Source organism: Neolamprologus multifasciatus, chromosome 5, assembly GCF_963576455.1.
Source record: "Neolamprologus multifasciatus chromosome 5, fNeoMul1.2, whole genome shotgun sequence".
In the NCBI taxonomy this organism is placed as follows: domain Eukaryota; kingdom Metazoa; phylum Chordata; class Actinopteri; order Cichliformes; family Cichlidae; genus Neolamprologus; species Neolamprologus multifasciatus.
In genome coordinates, this window is record NC_140443.1 from 15061867 (window position 1) to 15076573 (window position 14707).

At 41.2% G+C, this 14707-nt stretch overlaps 1 protein-coding gene across 4 annotated transcripts; it reads left to right on the forward strand.

Moving 5' to 3' along the window:
• Window positions 1–520: 520 nt before the first annotated feature.
• Window positions 521–14120, forward strand: patz1 (POZ/BTB and AT hook containing zinc finger 1). Of its 4 annotated transcripts, XM_085161182.1 has the most exons (6): window positions 521–2196; window positions 3286–3349; window positions 3453–3624; window positions 5827–5985; window positions 8982–9194; window positions 9592–14120. In XM_085161182.1, the coding sequence occupies exons 1-6, from the start codon at window positions 953–955 to the stop codon at window positions 10068–10070; spliced, it is 2331 nt and encodes a 776-aa protein (XP_085017308.1). In that variant the 5' UTR covers window positions 521–952; the 3' UTR covers window positions 10071–14120. The 4 variants fall into 4 exon arrangements, with proteins under 4 accessions (XP_085017308.1, XP_085017309.1, XP_085017310.1 ...); XM_085161183.1 differs by lacking the exon at window positions 5827–5985 and having other exon boundaries at window positions 522–2196; XM_085161184.1 differs by lacking the exon at window positions 8982–9194 and having other exon boundaries at window positions 524–2196.
• Window positions 14121–14707: the final 587 nt, after the last annotated feature.

Here is a 14707-nt window from a genome sequence, read left to right on the forward strand (position 1 = left end):
CCAGTGAGTTGTGGTAAATAGAAATGTCATTTCAGAGGGGAATAGCATGAAATCAATTCTAAAATGTGAAAATTCCTTCACGGTAGAGGTGAGAGGTTCAAGATTTTCCTAATATGTCATCAGTTTTATCAGAGTTTCGGCTCTACCTCCAAAATCAAATGTAGATTGGGTTCCGCTGCCATAAACAAGCTGGGAAAACCTAAGCCTGCAGTGTTCGGTGTCAGCAGATGAGTGGACAACCTCGGTAATTTAGTGATTTTTCCACTTGAGGAATAATAATAACTGAACCCCCCCCCCCCCCCCCCCCCGCATTTCTAAAACTGGTAAACAGCCAAATTATTGCTACAGTTCATCAGTGGAGATGTATATTTAATGTATATTTTAATAAGTACAGTTGTATTGCCTTGTGCAGCTCGACCCTTACCTGAAGTGACTGGTGCATTGTGCTCTGCATGTGTTTTGAATAGGCTCACAGACAGCGCTCATAAAGAGTGACGGAAGGAGGGGGGGGGTTGTGGTTGGCTGGTTGGGGGAGGGGTTTTCACAGACAGCAGGCAGGAAGAGACCTGCGTACAAACACAAGGCATGAAGAAATGAAAGACCCCTGCAGTGCCGGAGTACTGCTGCAGCGCCGATCCCACCGGAGAAAAATAAAAAAAAATACACATTCACTGTCAAAGCACTGATATCGATATATATTTTTTATTATTACAAGGCGAGCGACCCCCACCCTGAAGAAAGCAGGGTCAAAGTTCACAGGAAGCTGGGGGGCTGCCATTTTTCCCTGCTGCTGCTACTGCTAGCCTTTAACGTTAGATGCTAAAACGACGGGAGGGGCGGCTGGTTTTGGATTTTGTAGCTAGCTGCTTTCGGTTGATCGAAATCCTCACGCATAATCTGCCATTTCTCCGACCTTTGTCGCCAACAACCATTGTTATTGGATGAATTCGGCATGGAGAAAGTAGCAGAGCCGTCTTGGACTTCTTCGTACACCTACCAGGTGAGCAAGCACAGTGCGGAGATGCTACACAACCTCAACATTCAGAGGAAAGATGGAGGCAGGTTCTGCGATGTGATCCTGCGTGTCGGCGAGGAAAGCTTTCCTGCCCATAAAGCAGTATTAGCCGCCTGCAGCGAGTACTTCGAGTCGGTCTTCAGCCGTCAGACTGAGGGCGACGGCGACGCCAAGGAGCTGGAGATGCATACGATCAGCCCGAAAGTTTTTAAAGACATCCTGGACTTCGCGTACACGTCTAGGATCGTGGTCCGACTGGAGTGTTTCCCGGAGTTGATGACAGCTGCCAAATTTCTTTTGATGCGCTCGGTTATTGAGATATGTCAGGAGGTTATCAAACAGTCCAACGTACAAATCCTCGTCCCGACCTCTCGGGGAGGAGATGCCAGTCTGTTCCAGGCCACGGGGGCCACGGAGCTCGGTTTCCCGGTGGCTCACCAGGGTCTGGTAAACGGAACGGGAATGCTGGTGAACGGTCAGAGCTTTGCTAACAGCATGCAGATGCATGTGGACGGAGGTGAAGACGCGGCCGCGATTCTGGAGGACGGCGGCGAGTCGTCGGTGCCGATGTTGGAGCCCGTCGAGGGACTGCCAGTCTCCCCATCCGCGGAAATAACGGGGAGCGCGTTTCCTCACGACGCTGGCTCCCCGGGGTCGAAACGGTGCAGGGGGCGACCAAAGAAAGCTGGCGGAGCCGTGGAGGCTGTTCACTTTAACAACAGCCCCCAGAAAGACAACGGACTGTTTCCCTGTGGGACCTGTGGCAAAGCTTTCACCGAGGCTTCCCGCTTGAAGAACCACGAAGCGCAGCACGGAGCCTCCAGCGGGGCTGTAAACAACCTCAGCGACAGCCTGTCAGCCCCGGCCGGGATTTCTCTTCTATCTCAGCCCGGGCTGCTGGAAAACGGCGTGCAGTTACACGGAGGCCTCGCCTTGGACAACGGCCGCAAGAGAGAGAGGACCAGGCGGCACGTCGGCTGTGACATTTGCGGGAAAGTTTTCCGCGACGTGTACCACCTGAACCGACACAAGCTCTCCCACTCCGGGGAGAAGCCATACGCCTGCCATGTGTGCGGGCTCCGGTTCAAACGCAAGGACAGGATGTCGTACCATGTGCGTTCCCACGACGGCTCAGTTGGCAAACCCTATGTGTGCCAAAGCTGCGGTAAAGGGTTTTCAAGGTGAGTTGAATGAGATGTATAAATAATGATGATAATAATAATAATAACTGGTCAGAAAACAAAAAACACACACAGTGCTGTTACTGGGTCTTAATGCCCTAAATTTCCAGATCATCCCAGACAGAAGTGTGCTTTGTTGTTCCTTAATTTAATTAAAGGTACATGTGTGAATCAGCACATGTAATTTAGTCCATTATGTGACGGTATCAAGTGAGTGCTTCTATATTTAACAGTCAAAGCAGCTTTTAGAGATGCACAGACGCCACCATCATTCCAACAGCTAAGGATCTTGTCCATGGTTTCTAACTACTGCCGTGCAGCCATGCATGCACCTTTCATATAACATTTTCACTACTTTACCTCCCACTATGAGTCCTGCCACAGCTGTCAAATTCAGGATAACCAGTGTAAGTAATCGTTAAAGTATCACCACTATGTTTTGTTTTCAGATACACAAACCAGTTGAAGGTTGGGTTTTAGCTCACTGCCTCCACCTACTGCTTTGGAGGTTAATGTTTCTGACATGATGAAGAAAGCAGCAGTTTTTTTTTCTCCACAAATTTTCCAGAAATCTTGTGTGTCTCAGCACAGGTATGACTGAAGAGTTCTTACTGGCCGCCTTTGTGAAGACATACTTTTATGTTTTCTCTTAAGCTACTTTGGCTTCAGGATGGTGAGCATACAGGGTCACCAGTCTGGCTTCCTAGAGCCCCTCAATAGAACAGTGACACTGTTAATGTTATTAGTAAACCCTCTGTTGAGGAAAATGCTACTTTATCTTCAGCCTTGATTTGATTATTTTGTTTTTAAAACAAAGGAGCCTCTTAAGGACTCCTTTGTTATATTAATGTCGTACAGCTCACCTGTAGCTCGTTGCCAGCTTGCACACTGTGGGAGGACAGCTCTCTGAGACATGAATGAATGAATGTAATTAATTTGAGTAGCTTCCTTCTCGTGACTGATTCTCATGCAAGTGAGAAAGCAATATAATACTAATATACAGAGTTCCACACAGGTTAACAGGGAGTTCTGATTTCAGGCATATCAGTTCATGATGCACAGACTTTAATTTGCACTGTTTTCTTTCAGACCAGACCACCTGAATGGACATATCAAACAAGTACACACAACAGAGAGACCCCACAAGTGCCAGGTAGGATCAATATGTCTGTCTTACTTAGTGAATAGCCACATCTAATGAGTTTCTTTTTTTTTCTTCTGTGAGAGGCATTAGCGCAGTGATTTCTGTCTTTCAGATTTGTAATGCCTCTTTTGCCACAAGAGATCGTCTCCGCTCTCACCTTGCATGCCACGAAGACAAAATCCCCTGCAAAGTTTGCGGCAAGTTCCTGCGAGCTGCCTACATGACAGACCATCTCAAGAAACACAGTGAAGGAACTCATAACTACTGTGGCATTTGCAACAAAGGTAATTCCTTCAAAAAACAAAACAGCATTGTACTCAGGTTCGAAATCTGAAACCTCTCTACCCCCTATCTTGATCAATATCCAGAGGGTGCTGACGTCCTGGATGTTCACAATATACAGACTGATATTATTTGATATATTGGTAAATGTGCTTTTAGGAAAAATAAGACACGAGTCTAGAGTTATGGTTGACGTACTGCCTTGTGATCTTGTGATATTTAAAAGTAAGATTTTGATTATATAAGATAGATTTTAGTTGTCTTTTTTAGTTGGTTGCTCTTGTAGCTTGTGGGTTGAAGTTGAATAACATAATCTGGCAGTGAATCTATTTGTGAAGATTAACTTCACTACATGGATGTAAAATTACATCTCAAATTTGTCTCTGTTGATTATCCATAAAATCTGCTGTGATCTTCATCTGAATCACAGTCATAGACAGATCAGTCTGATTTACAAACAAGCCTGACCAATTTATTGGTGGTCCAATATTATCAGCCAGTATCAGCATTTATAATGGTGAATAAATGGGAATAAGAAGACAAGTGGGGAAAAACATCCATCAGTTGTTCCTCCATTACTCTGAATGTTCCCTGATAACAACAGCAGAAACTATAACTGCTGGGCAAAATCCGTTTGTCTAAAAAAAGAAGGAATATCAGCCAGCATATTGGAATATCAGATTTTTAAATTGCCAAATATCTCTCTGTCCTAAAAATCCTATATTGGGGAGGCTTCAGCAATCACTCACAGCCCAGAGGTGCGTACTGTAATTCCAGTTAAGTAAGCGAGTTTTTCTTATTATTAGCTTGACTGAAAAACCTAAAACTTGATCTCAGACTTGGGGGTTTCAGAACAGTGCTGACCAACTTTCTGCTCCAGGCTGTGCGTTCGTATAAGAGGGTGTTTGATGCGTCATTTCATATCAGTCGAAGACACTGTCAGATAAATGGGTGATAAAGAATATAAAAAAGTTTGGAAGTCCACTCTGCTGCAAATGAGGGAATTTGGCAATGCTGCCAAAAAATGTGTGATCTGTTTGATCTTATTTAAGCGGTCCGTGCGCTCCCAGCGATGCAGTTCATTTCTAATGCGACAGCAGCACAGAACTGGTGTGAAACTAAGCTCGACGCACTTAAATATTAAAGACTACTCTGTGCATTCACGCCTCATACTTTTTCACAGCCTGATGTGAGATGTGGCCAGATCAAAACAAAGTGGATTTTATCACTCGATTATTCCTGGTTATTACGAGCCTGTGACTAAATTAGTGAACTGGTAGGTCTGTTTTATTAGCTGCGGTTCCAGTATTGTAAAACTGACTTGGCAGCTGGTTGGGGACCAAACATAAAGGGCATGTTTTCACATTTTCGACATCTCCAACTGAATGCATGCAAAGTCCTGCAACAATGGTGACGCATACAGTTTGGGATGCTGTAACTTCACGGCTTCCTTTAGTGTTATTAGTCATGTGCAGCTCAACATGTTGCATGTATGAAACGCAGTTCTTCAGCAGATGGTGTGCGTGTGTCACACTTGGAGCATATTTGTTTAAATAAAAGAAATGACAAAAAAATCACTCTTGCAGTCGATTTTAAATTAAAACTCTGAACATAACCTTGTCCTGACCAGGTGTTCAGCAAAAGTTGGTGCTTTCATATGGTGCTTACAGTCTCAGTCATACATGTTGAAGGTTTCTTCACGTGTCTGGGTTTTGCATCTTTAGGCCTTTACAGAGAGTGGGACTCAGTAGAGTCTCTAACAGGCCCGTAGTGATCATGCAGGTTGGACTCCTCTGGCTGACCTGATTATTTACTGTTCTGACGTGTGTCTTCAGTACTGTTGAAAATTTATTGGAGAAATCTAATTATATTTAGACTGATTTCAGTGTGTTTTAAAAGGAGTCATTCCATCTGTAATAACTGTGATCGATGGGAAAAGCCCTTTCTCCTCCCAGGGGCTTAGTTTTACTGTAGTATTATTTTGTCTTTATTTTTACAAGTCCAGACAATACAAAAAAACAGTTTGAAGCTCTGTTGTTTGACATTGTGGAGCAGTACAATTCTCAGTTCACCACACATCCAGAAATGAATCATGGAGTGGGAGCAAACTCGAACAGCACACCTTTGTTTCAGGACACCTCTCTCACAGGCGGGGATGTCAGTGTGTCAAGCAACTTCCTTCTTCTTTGTTCCTTTGGTCCCAGGTTTCTCCACCGCATCCTACCTTAAGGTGCATATAAAGACACACCACGGTTCTCCACTGCCCCCCTCTGCCACAATGCACACCTTCCCTGAGCCAAGGGGGGAACTGCAGATGCACAACGGCAACCCTTACCACATGGGACGCCAGTGCTCAGTGGAAGGCAAGCAGCCGCCCGCCCCATCCCAAACTTTCATGTTTCTGGCTTTCATTTGTTCTGCGGCCGTTTATTTATTTATTTTCTTTGGGGGGGGGAGAAACATGCTGCTGCATCTCTGTATATGTTAACACACGCATACATCAGCTCCTGCTTCCAAGCTTTTTGCTGAAACATTTACTATTGCACCTTCATTTGTCAAGTATTGCACGTCTCTGTGACGACAGTTGCTGTAATTATTCTCTAACTGTGGCACCAATTTTATTTTATTTATTTTTTATTAATGATATCCGGGTTAATTAGGCATGCGGTCAGTGTTACATAAAAAGCTGGAAATGCCAGTGAGATCAGGCCAGCTTCGTGACTCATGCCTCAAGGTCGGGGTGGTAGGGCTGCGGCAATGTCACACCTTAGAGCGTTAAATCTGTTTGGTAGTTGGAGAACTAATTTATCTTTTAACATCCTGGACTCATCTCAAACTTTAGACTTTATTTCTAATGTGATGTGTACGTACAACTATTCTTTTAAACCCTGTTTTGTTTTGAAAACTGCCTACATATTCCTGTTGCCACTTGGAATAACTGAAGATCTATCCTTTTTTTTTTTTTTTTTTTGGTAATTCTTAAGCTGACCATTTTTTTTACTCTCAACCATGTTAGCAGGTCGCATACGAATTCATATTTCTTTTATTTGTACACGTGTGTCTGTCCAGCATGGCCATGGCTGTATGGTTAACAGTGTCTGTATCTGCTTGGCTGGTTCATCAACTGTTGCTGGGCTACGCACAGTGTTGCATGATCGTCCTAACGTGTGCTCCATTTGCCCTGGATTCATTGAAATTTTCGTAGTTGTGCCATTTCTGTTGGAGAAACTGTGAGCCGAACCCACAAGTGGTTAAATGTAATATCAAAGAAAATGCTGTCTTCTGTTGATTTACAATTTAATGACTTGGGCTTTTAAAATAATGGATTACATTAACAACTACACATAATATGTCAGTGGAAACATCAACAGGGTTCTAAAATTCACACCTCTTACCTGTCACAGGTGCAAATTAAGCATGAGAATCCCAAGAACCCCTGCAGGATGCTTCGAAATTATATGTGGCATTTGTAAAATTAAGTGCAGCAGTCACAATTTATAATAGCAACTTAAAACCATCTTTTCAGAAAATGCATACCTTTTTGTCAAAGAGCTATTAGAAAGCACTATTACTACACTATATATTAAGCTCTGATACTAAAAAGGGAAAATGATGTTCTTACTTAAAAAAAATTAATTTTTTTCCATTAATATATGTCACAAACTTGCAGCACTACATTTACTATATTTCATTAAAATAAGCTATATACATATTGAGATAGATAGATAGAGATATATAGATAAGAAAAGTTGTCCACCGTTACTGATTATATATCTGTGATTGGACAATATTAACTGATAATATTGGTCAGGATCTAGTTTGGGGGATAGCTGGTCTTCTTTCTTTTTTTAAACTTCTAAACCTTATAAAGGAAAGTGAGCTTCTGTTGAAATGACACAAAAAAAGCATTTTTATACCAGATAAGTTAAACTTGTTTTACCTCATGGGCCACATACAGCCAATTTGATCTTTAAGTGTACTGGACCTGCGAAACTCTCCTTTCTGTCAGTGTAAAGACATTTAAACATTTAAGCAATTAGATATTAACATATAATATGGAGAAGTGCAGTTTCAACTGTAGGTCTCAGTTTTTCTACTTGCTAAATGTGTAAAATTAAAGAACAAGTTCTATTAGGTGTTTGCCCAGACTGTCCCTTATTTATAAACAAGGTTTTTTTGTTTGTTTGTTTGTTTGTTTGTTTGTTTTTGTTTTAAACAAAAAAAACCCTAGAAATTTCGATAATACAGAGTAGGAAAACATAAACTTTTCAATTTCTCTAGTTCTTCACAACTTCAGTATAGAATGAATGCGGGAGGTTTTCATCAGCAGAAAAGGCTGTAAAACTTAAATACAGGGAAATACAGTTACACACAGGGGTGCACATAAGTGGTCCGCTGGTGCGCATTCGCTGTCAAAATAAAAGACGTGCTGCGCACCAGATAAGAAGTTGCAATGCGCGTTCGCGTACTTATAAAAGGCACTGTTTTTGTCCGCTAGAGTGGGATTTTCACGGCATATTCTGCACCACATCTGTTTGTTCATCATTTGTTTAAAGCCAGCTCACCTCCTGCAACCACTTTTCCGAGAATACGCGCTTCTTTTGCGGTTCGGACTCCTTCTGACATTTCTTTGGAGGTGGAGGAAAACCAAAGTAATTGCTTAAAGGAGCTTGCTTCTTCGACATTTTTAAGTTAACTTTAACTTCTTATCTGGTGTGCCTCTTTTATTTTGACAGCGAATGCCCGCCTGCGGACCACTTATGTGCGCTCCTGGTTATACAGACATTTACGGACACCACTGACAAACACACGTCCCTTTTTTGTTTTTTCTACTTCTTTTTTGTTCTTTTACCTGTAACCTTCACTTCGTGTCACAGGACTAGTGAGACGTGTGAACGTTACACTTCTCTCCCTGGGGGGGCATTGTGACAAGATACAGCTGGATTCGCAGGTGCATCTGATGACATTAATTGCTGGCTCCGTTCTTTAGCTGTTTTAGTGAGCCAGCGTGTGCAATCAAAAGATCCCGTGTAGTTTTTTAATTGCACCTTTAACAAATCAAGTTTCAGCAAGGATTATAATGAAATGGCACAGTTTGATTAAAGTAGTCAGGCAGCCAGGGATTTATTGTTTGTTGACTGTGAGCTGAGGAAAAGGTTAATTCATTCATCACTGACAGCTTTAGTGAAGGGACGCACTCAGCATGGGCTTATTTGCAGTACTGCACATGTCTAGTATACTGTGTACAAACAGCATTAACACTAGTGATGAAGTAAAGGTATTTTTGTCCATATGGTTTCCACCGGCCTGTTATATCTGTCCCTCCCCCTTCCTTTCTCCCTGGCTGGGTGCTGTGTAGACCTGTGCGCCAGTCGCCAGCTGCTTCTCACCTCGTCTGAGGCAGAGGGGCGCTTTCATGGGCTCTCTGGACACCCAGTTCTTCCCCAGCCTGGCCATTCAACCCTCTGCTTGCAGCCTGAGCTGCTCATGGGGAAGCCAGGTGGGGCTCCATATTTCTGGGAGTGTCGCTCTGGCGGGGTGCCTGGCTTCCCCGTCCATGGGCCTGTCACAGGTCAGTACAGTCCAGCAGGAGGGTGGGTGGGGGCATGGTGCTAGCATGGCCTATTGGTTGGATGAGCACAGCAGAACTCTCAGTGGACACTGGGCAAATGGACTGAGCTAGATGACTGTGTAGTTAAATGCTGTAGCCACATTTTGGAAAGAACTGTATTTAATTATTGATGTCTTTCAGTCATCGTAACTGGTTCTGCCCGTGCTTGGTGCTTTCTCATGTGACCCCCGAAGTTTACATTTTATTTCTTTTCAGGTGCCAGCCAACAAATGGATTAAAGATGTTTTTTGAGAAAGCCTAAAGCCTAATTCATGCCTCTCTTTTTCTCCCATTTGTTTTTTTCCCCCCCCTCTTTTGCCTCACCTCCCTCTTCATGTCCATGCTGTATCTACCTCAGACGGGCAGGAAAACGCTGGTAAATGTCCTCACCTGGAATCGGAAGAATCAGATCCTTCATTCGGGGATTTGTCCAACAGCGAAGAGCTTAAATCTCCACACAAAACCGACGGACCAGAACTCGAGATGCCCTCTTTGCCCTGCAATGGCGCCTCTGCGGGGGCTTTGGTCTCTCCAGAGGCATCTAAAGCCAAGACAGACCCTGAGAAGAAATTTATCTGCGGGATCTGTGGTCAGGCTTTCCGCACCAAGTCCTACCTCAACAAGCACCAGCACAGAGTTCACAAAGCCCAGAAGGTCCAGGGCGTTTCAGGGTCCAGCTTGAGTGATATAGCCCCTTCCCTGACGTCTCCCTTCTCCCCTCAACAAAACATGTCTCTGCTCGAGTCCTTTGGCTTTCAGATAGTTCAATCAGCTTTTGCCTCTTCACTGGTGGACGCTGATGTGGGTCAAAGTGGAATTGACTTTGGAGGAAAGTGACCTTTTTTGCTTGAGGCTTTACAAGTTGCAGGAAAGCCACTTTTTCTTAGGACAAAGCTGGGTTGCCCACAGAAGATACTCTGTATTTGGGAATATCTTTGCCTCAAGACTACTTTTTTTTTTCTTTTTTGTCATGTTGCTTAATGTGTATCCAATATTTTTGTGAAAGACTGCCATATAATTCCTACCTTTTCTACTTTTCCAGATTATGTATGTGTCTGGCATTTTGCATTTTGCTTTATAAAGAAATTACTGTCTGTAAGGCTTTATTTCCTTTAACCGCTAGGGATGTGTCGAAGTTCTGTTTTCTTTAAAGCCCTTTTCAGACCCTGATTATATTTATCAGTTTGTTAAAGTGATGGCAATCAGACAATTCAGACATGGGTCACTTTAACATTAATGTTCCTATGACAGAGAGCCATTTGGTGTAAAGACTCAGCCCACTGTTTCCCGTAAGTAGATTTTTGTGCTTGTAGCAATAAGTATTGCTGTTATTGACTAATTAACCACACTTCTTATTAGAAGCAAGGTCTCTCTTGTGGAATTCATGATGGATAAACGCTTGTAGGTCTGACCTAACGAGTTTGGTAATTGTTAAAGAAGAGTGACCAAGACATTCAGTCAAAGGAGCGCACGTCTGAAAAGGGCTTTCAGCTTTTATGTGTGATTTACCAATCACAGTTAAATCCCCATGTTTGAGATGAATTCTGTACTGCATCGTTAAAACGTAAAGTAATCTTTGTCCTTTTGCTCACTTCACCTACTCTGGAGTACTTGGTTAATAGACCCATGGCCATCACAGTGAATTTTTAATGCTTTATATCTTTATGCTCCCCTGAAGTCTTTAAACAGATGTCTTTACCTCAGAGCAACAAGAGGGCTAAATTCTGTATTTATTACCTTATTTACTACCTTTAAGAGAGGACTTTTTTTTCTTAAGTAAAGAGATTTAATTTGGCTTAAAGTTTGCTAGCAGGCCTTTTTTATCTGTTAAATGCTAAAAAAATAAATATTAATAACAGGCTTGATGTGCATTTCATGCTGTTTCTTTTTCTTTTCTTTTGCTTCCAGTGTGTCAAGTGTCAGTTCTTACGCCAGTGAGTAGGACTGGTAGGTTTTAGGAAGCACTTAAAAAGCCCTTTGTTATGTGTTGGATTGAATTATTTGTGAAATGTTCATTTAAGGAGAGGGAAGCCATTTATTGTTGTGACCTTCACAGTGTACGTGAATGCTTTTCCAATGAGATTTTTTTTTCTTTTTCTTTTTAACATATTTGGATGCAAAATCTGTCTTGAACCGTCATGAGCTTGTTAGCGTTGAGCTTTGTTTTCCTGCTACATGGACAGCGTTTCCCAGTCTTGTTTTTTTTTTTTTTTTTTTTTTTTTTTTAAGGTGTTAAATCAGTTGTGTAAATGAAACAGGGACCAAGGTCAGGTATATTTTCGGTATATATTTTGAGAAATGTAGATTATATTTTATTAACTTATTAATGCCCTTGATTTTGTGTAGTTCTTCTTTTTTTTCCCCCCCTTTCATTGTGTGAAAACAAAAATCTTGTGATTTGTTCAGTTTGATTATTTTCACTCTAAATTATATGAAATATAGATGCGTGTTTGTTGTTTGTGTGTGTTGTGCAACAGACATCGAGAGGGTTCGAGGAAAGATTTGCAATGTGATCCACCAACCTGTGAGTCAGCAGAACATATTTCTTTCTTTAATGTGTCATTGTTTCGTGTCCTGTTACTCTTCTCCCTCCTCTTGGATTGCTATTGCTGTGTTGTTGCCGCCGCGTGCTGCGCTTGCCGTAATGGTCACAGAGTACCTGTCTGGGTGTCTCACTTTGTTTATTCACAGACATTCCTCTGAACACTGCTGTTTCTTTTCATGCGTGCTTATAAGGGTAGGGGGGGAAAAAGTCCTTTTACAGTGTCTTGAAGCACACCGCAACATCTTCAGTGTGGCTGACGGTTAAAGACCCGAAGAATTGGTGTTGGTGAAGCTAAAACCAGCCGATGCTTTGAATTTATATAAAAAGTAACCCATGTATCTGCAGATGTAATTCACTTTATTGATTAAATTACAGACAAACACAAATCCCAGTTTTTCACAGTCACGATGTTCTTTCATCCCTATTTGTTGTAGTGGTGGTGAATCAGAAAACACCGACAGATGGCACTGAAACATTTGTGGAAAGGGATCTGCTCTTTTTAATGCTCTAAATTTAATGATTTAGTGTCATGTGGACCTCATTTTTCATTGGTTAGTGTTTTGTTTTTGTGCTTTAAAAAGTGTATCACGATGCAAATCAGGCTGGGTCCAGCAGCAAACTGTGTGTGTGTTTCTCTGTTAACAAAACAGAGTGTATAATTGTGTGTGACTTTCTGTTTGATCTGTTTCAAATTATTATTTGTGGGTAATTGAGTCTGTTAAATTCAGTACATTCCCTTATTATTTATAGTTATATTGTGATTGTAACAAGTGTATATACCTTCCATATACACCTCTATAAATATATATAAATATATATATATATAGATATATAAAAGAACCAACCAATATGATCAGTGTTTGTAAGTGGTGGTCCTGTACATAAAAAGTTTTTTTTTTTTTTTCGTTGGTTTTGTTTGTTTTTTTTTTCTTGTCTGTTTTGTGGAGGGATGTTAAGTTATGGCCATTTGAAGGGTAAACTGCATGTTCTGGCATGCGAGCCGAGGTGGGGACTGAATGTCGATCACTGGTTGGTGGCAGTAGTCGTTTCACTGCTCACTGTACTATAACTCTGCTCCGGTAGCGCTCAGGCTGCCAGCTGACCTTTTTTGATTTTCCTTTTTTGATCCACTCTGCACTAGTATTTACTCTTTGAAAGGTAATAAGGGTTGTGTTGTCATAATTATTAATTCAAGACAAGTGTAAAATGCTGTAAGGATGTAATTCAACCTTTCTTTTTTTTTGTAGTTGGTTTGATTTTTTTCCTCCCCCACAGGGATGTATAATTTGTTTCATTTATGTTGGTACTCCAGTGTAAAACATGACGTATTATTTCGGCCTGGGTGTTTTTGCTTTGTGCTTTTTGTCTGTTGCGAAGTGCCTTCCAAATACTGATTGTGCACAGCAGTGGATTAAAAAAAAAAAAAAAAGGTCCTCTTTTCTATAGGTTAATTATTGTACAGAGTGACTCGCATTGACACTTTTGTATAAAAACACAAATGTAAAATATGTTCACTTGGTATTTTATCATCGTACACGATTGCTCTTAAAACATGTGAGCTACATGTTTTGTTATAACGTCTTTGGACATATTTCAATATAAGCTTACTTTTCTATAGATATTTGTTTTTGTACTCTGTTATTGAGTCTCATCTCTTGTCTTGGTACAGAGGTGAGCATCAAATAAATTGCAACTTAAGCCCCCCCAACTGTTGTCTTGTTATTACTCATACTTGGTCTTTTGCAGCTGTAGTCCAGTTCCTTACAGTTTTTCGTGTGCATTTAGAGATGCTTTTCTGGAGATCATTGTTTGTAATGAGCAGTTGTTTGAGTTACTGTTGCCTTCCTATCAGTTTGGAGCAGTCTGGCCCTTCTCTAACCTCTGGCATCAACGAGGCATTTTCACCCAGAGAACTGCTGCTCACTAGATTTTTTTTTTTTTTCACCATTCTCTAAAAAAACCCTAGAGGTCGTTGTGAGGAAAATCTCTCCGAAATACTCAGTGGCGTGTTCACGGTCACTTAAATTGCCTGGTTTGTTGTGAAGTATTTCACCCACGTGATCACTTCTGCTTTAGTGCCAATAATTACCCACTTTGTCGCAGTGCCACTCTTTTTTGACAAAATGAGAACCATCATAGCTTCTGTTTGATTGTGATAATAACTGTAATAATGTAGTGTCCTGTGTTTTAATCTAACAAAATAGACAAAAGACTTTAATTAAAATGGGTCTGAACTGAAAGGTAAAATTAAATGATCTATATTGTTTTCCTTAAGCTACAGCTAGGTAACTTTAAATCAAATTACTGAATTTATGGAGTGTGGGTTTATGTCATGTTTTTTTTTTTTTAAATAAATTAAGGATGTTTGACCTCAAAGAAGAAAATGGAGTATGAATATGTTCTTCCTCTTTGTGTCATTACTCTTTTTAGATTTTAAATGTAAGAGGGCTAAATCACGAGCACAAATTAATACACTAAAACTAAAATACAATGCAGATGCACAGATAAGCCATGCAGAATGAACAACGGTAAAACCACAAGTTTGGGGATTTAGACTATTGTAAACACTTGGTTTAAGACATTTTTTTTTACTCTTTGATATGTATGCCACTGCAGCTTAAGCTGGGAGGTCCTGCCTAGTTGTTTTTTAGGCCTGCTGCTGTTGAGGCAAAGTAAATTAGAAGACAGTGGGCTTGATGCTTGTTTCAAAGTAGACTGATGAACTGCCCCTATAAATTAAATAATATTTCGGCATGACTGTCACCTTTGTTTATTTATTTATTTATTTGTAAAGTTGATAGCTGTAGCTTAAGCGTGCCAATCTACCTGATGTGTTGACCCTTTATAATAAGAGAACAGCTGACATGCTAATATTAGCTTTATGTCTTTGTTATGTTGTATTATGTTCATTTGTTGTGGGAGTTTGTCT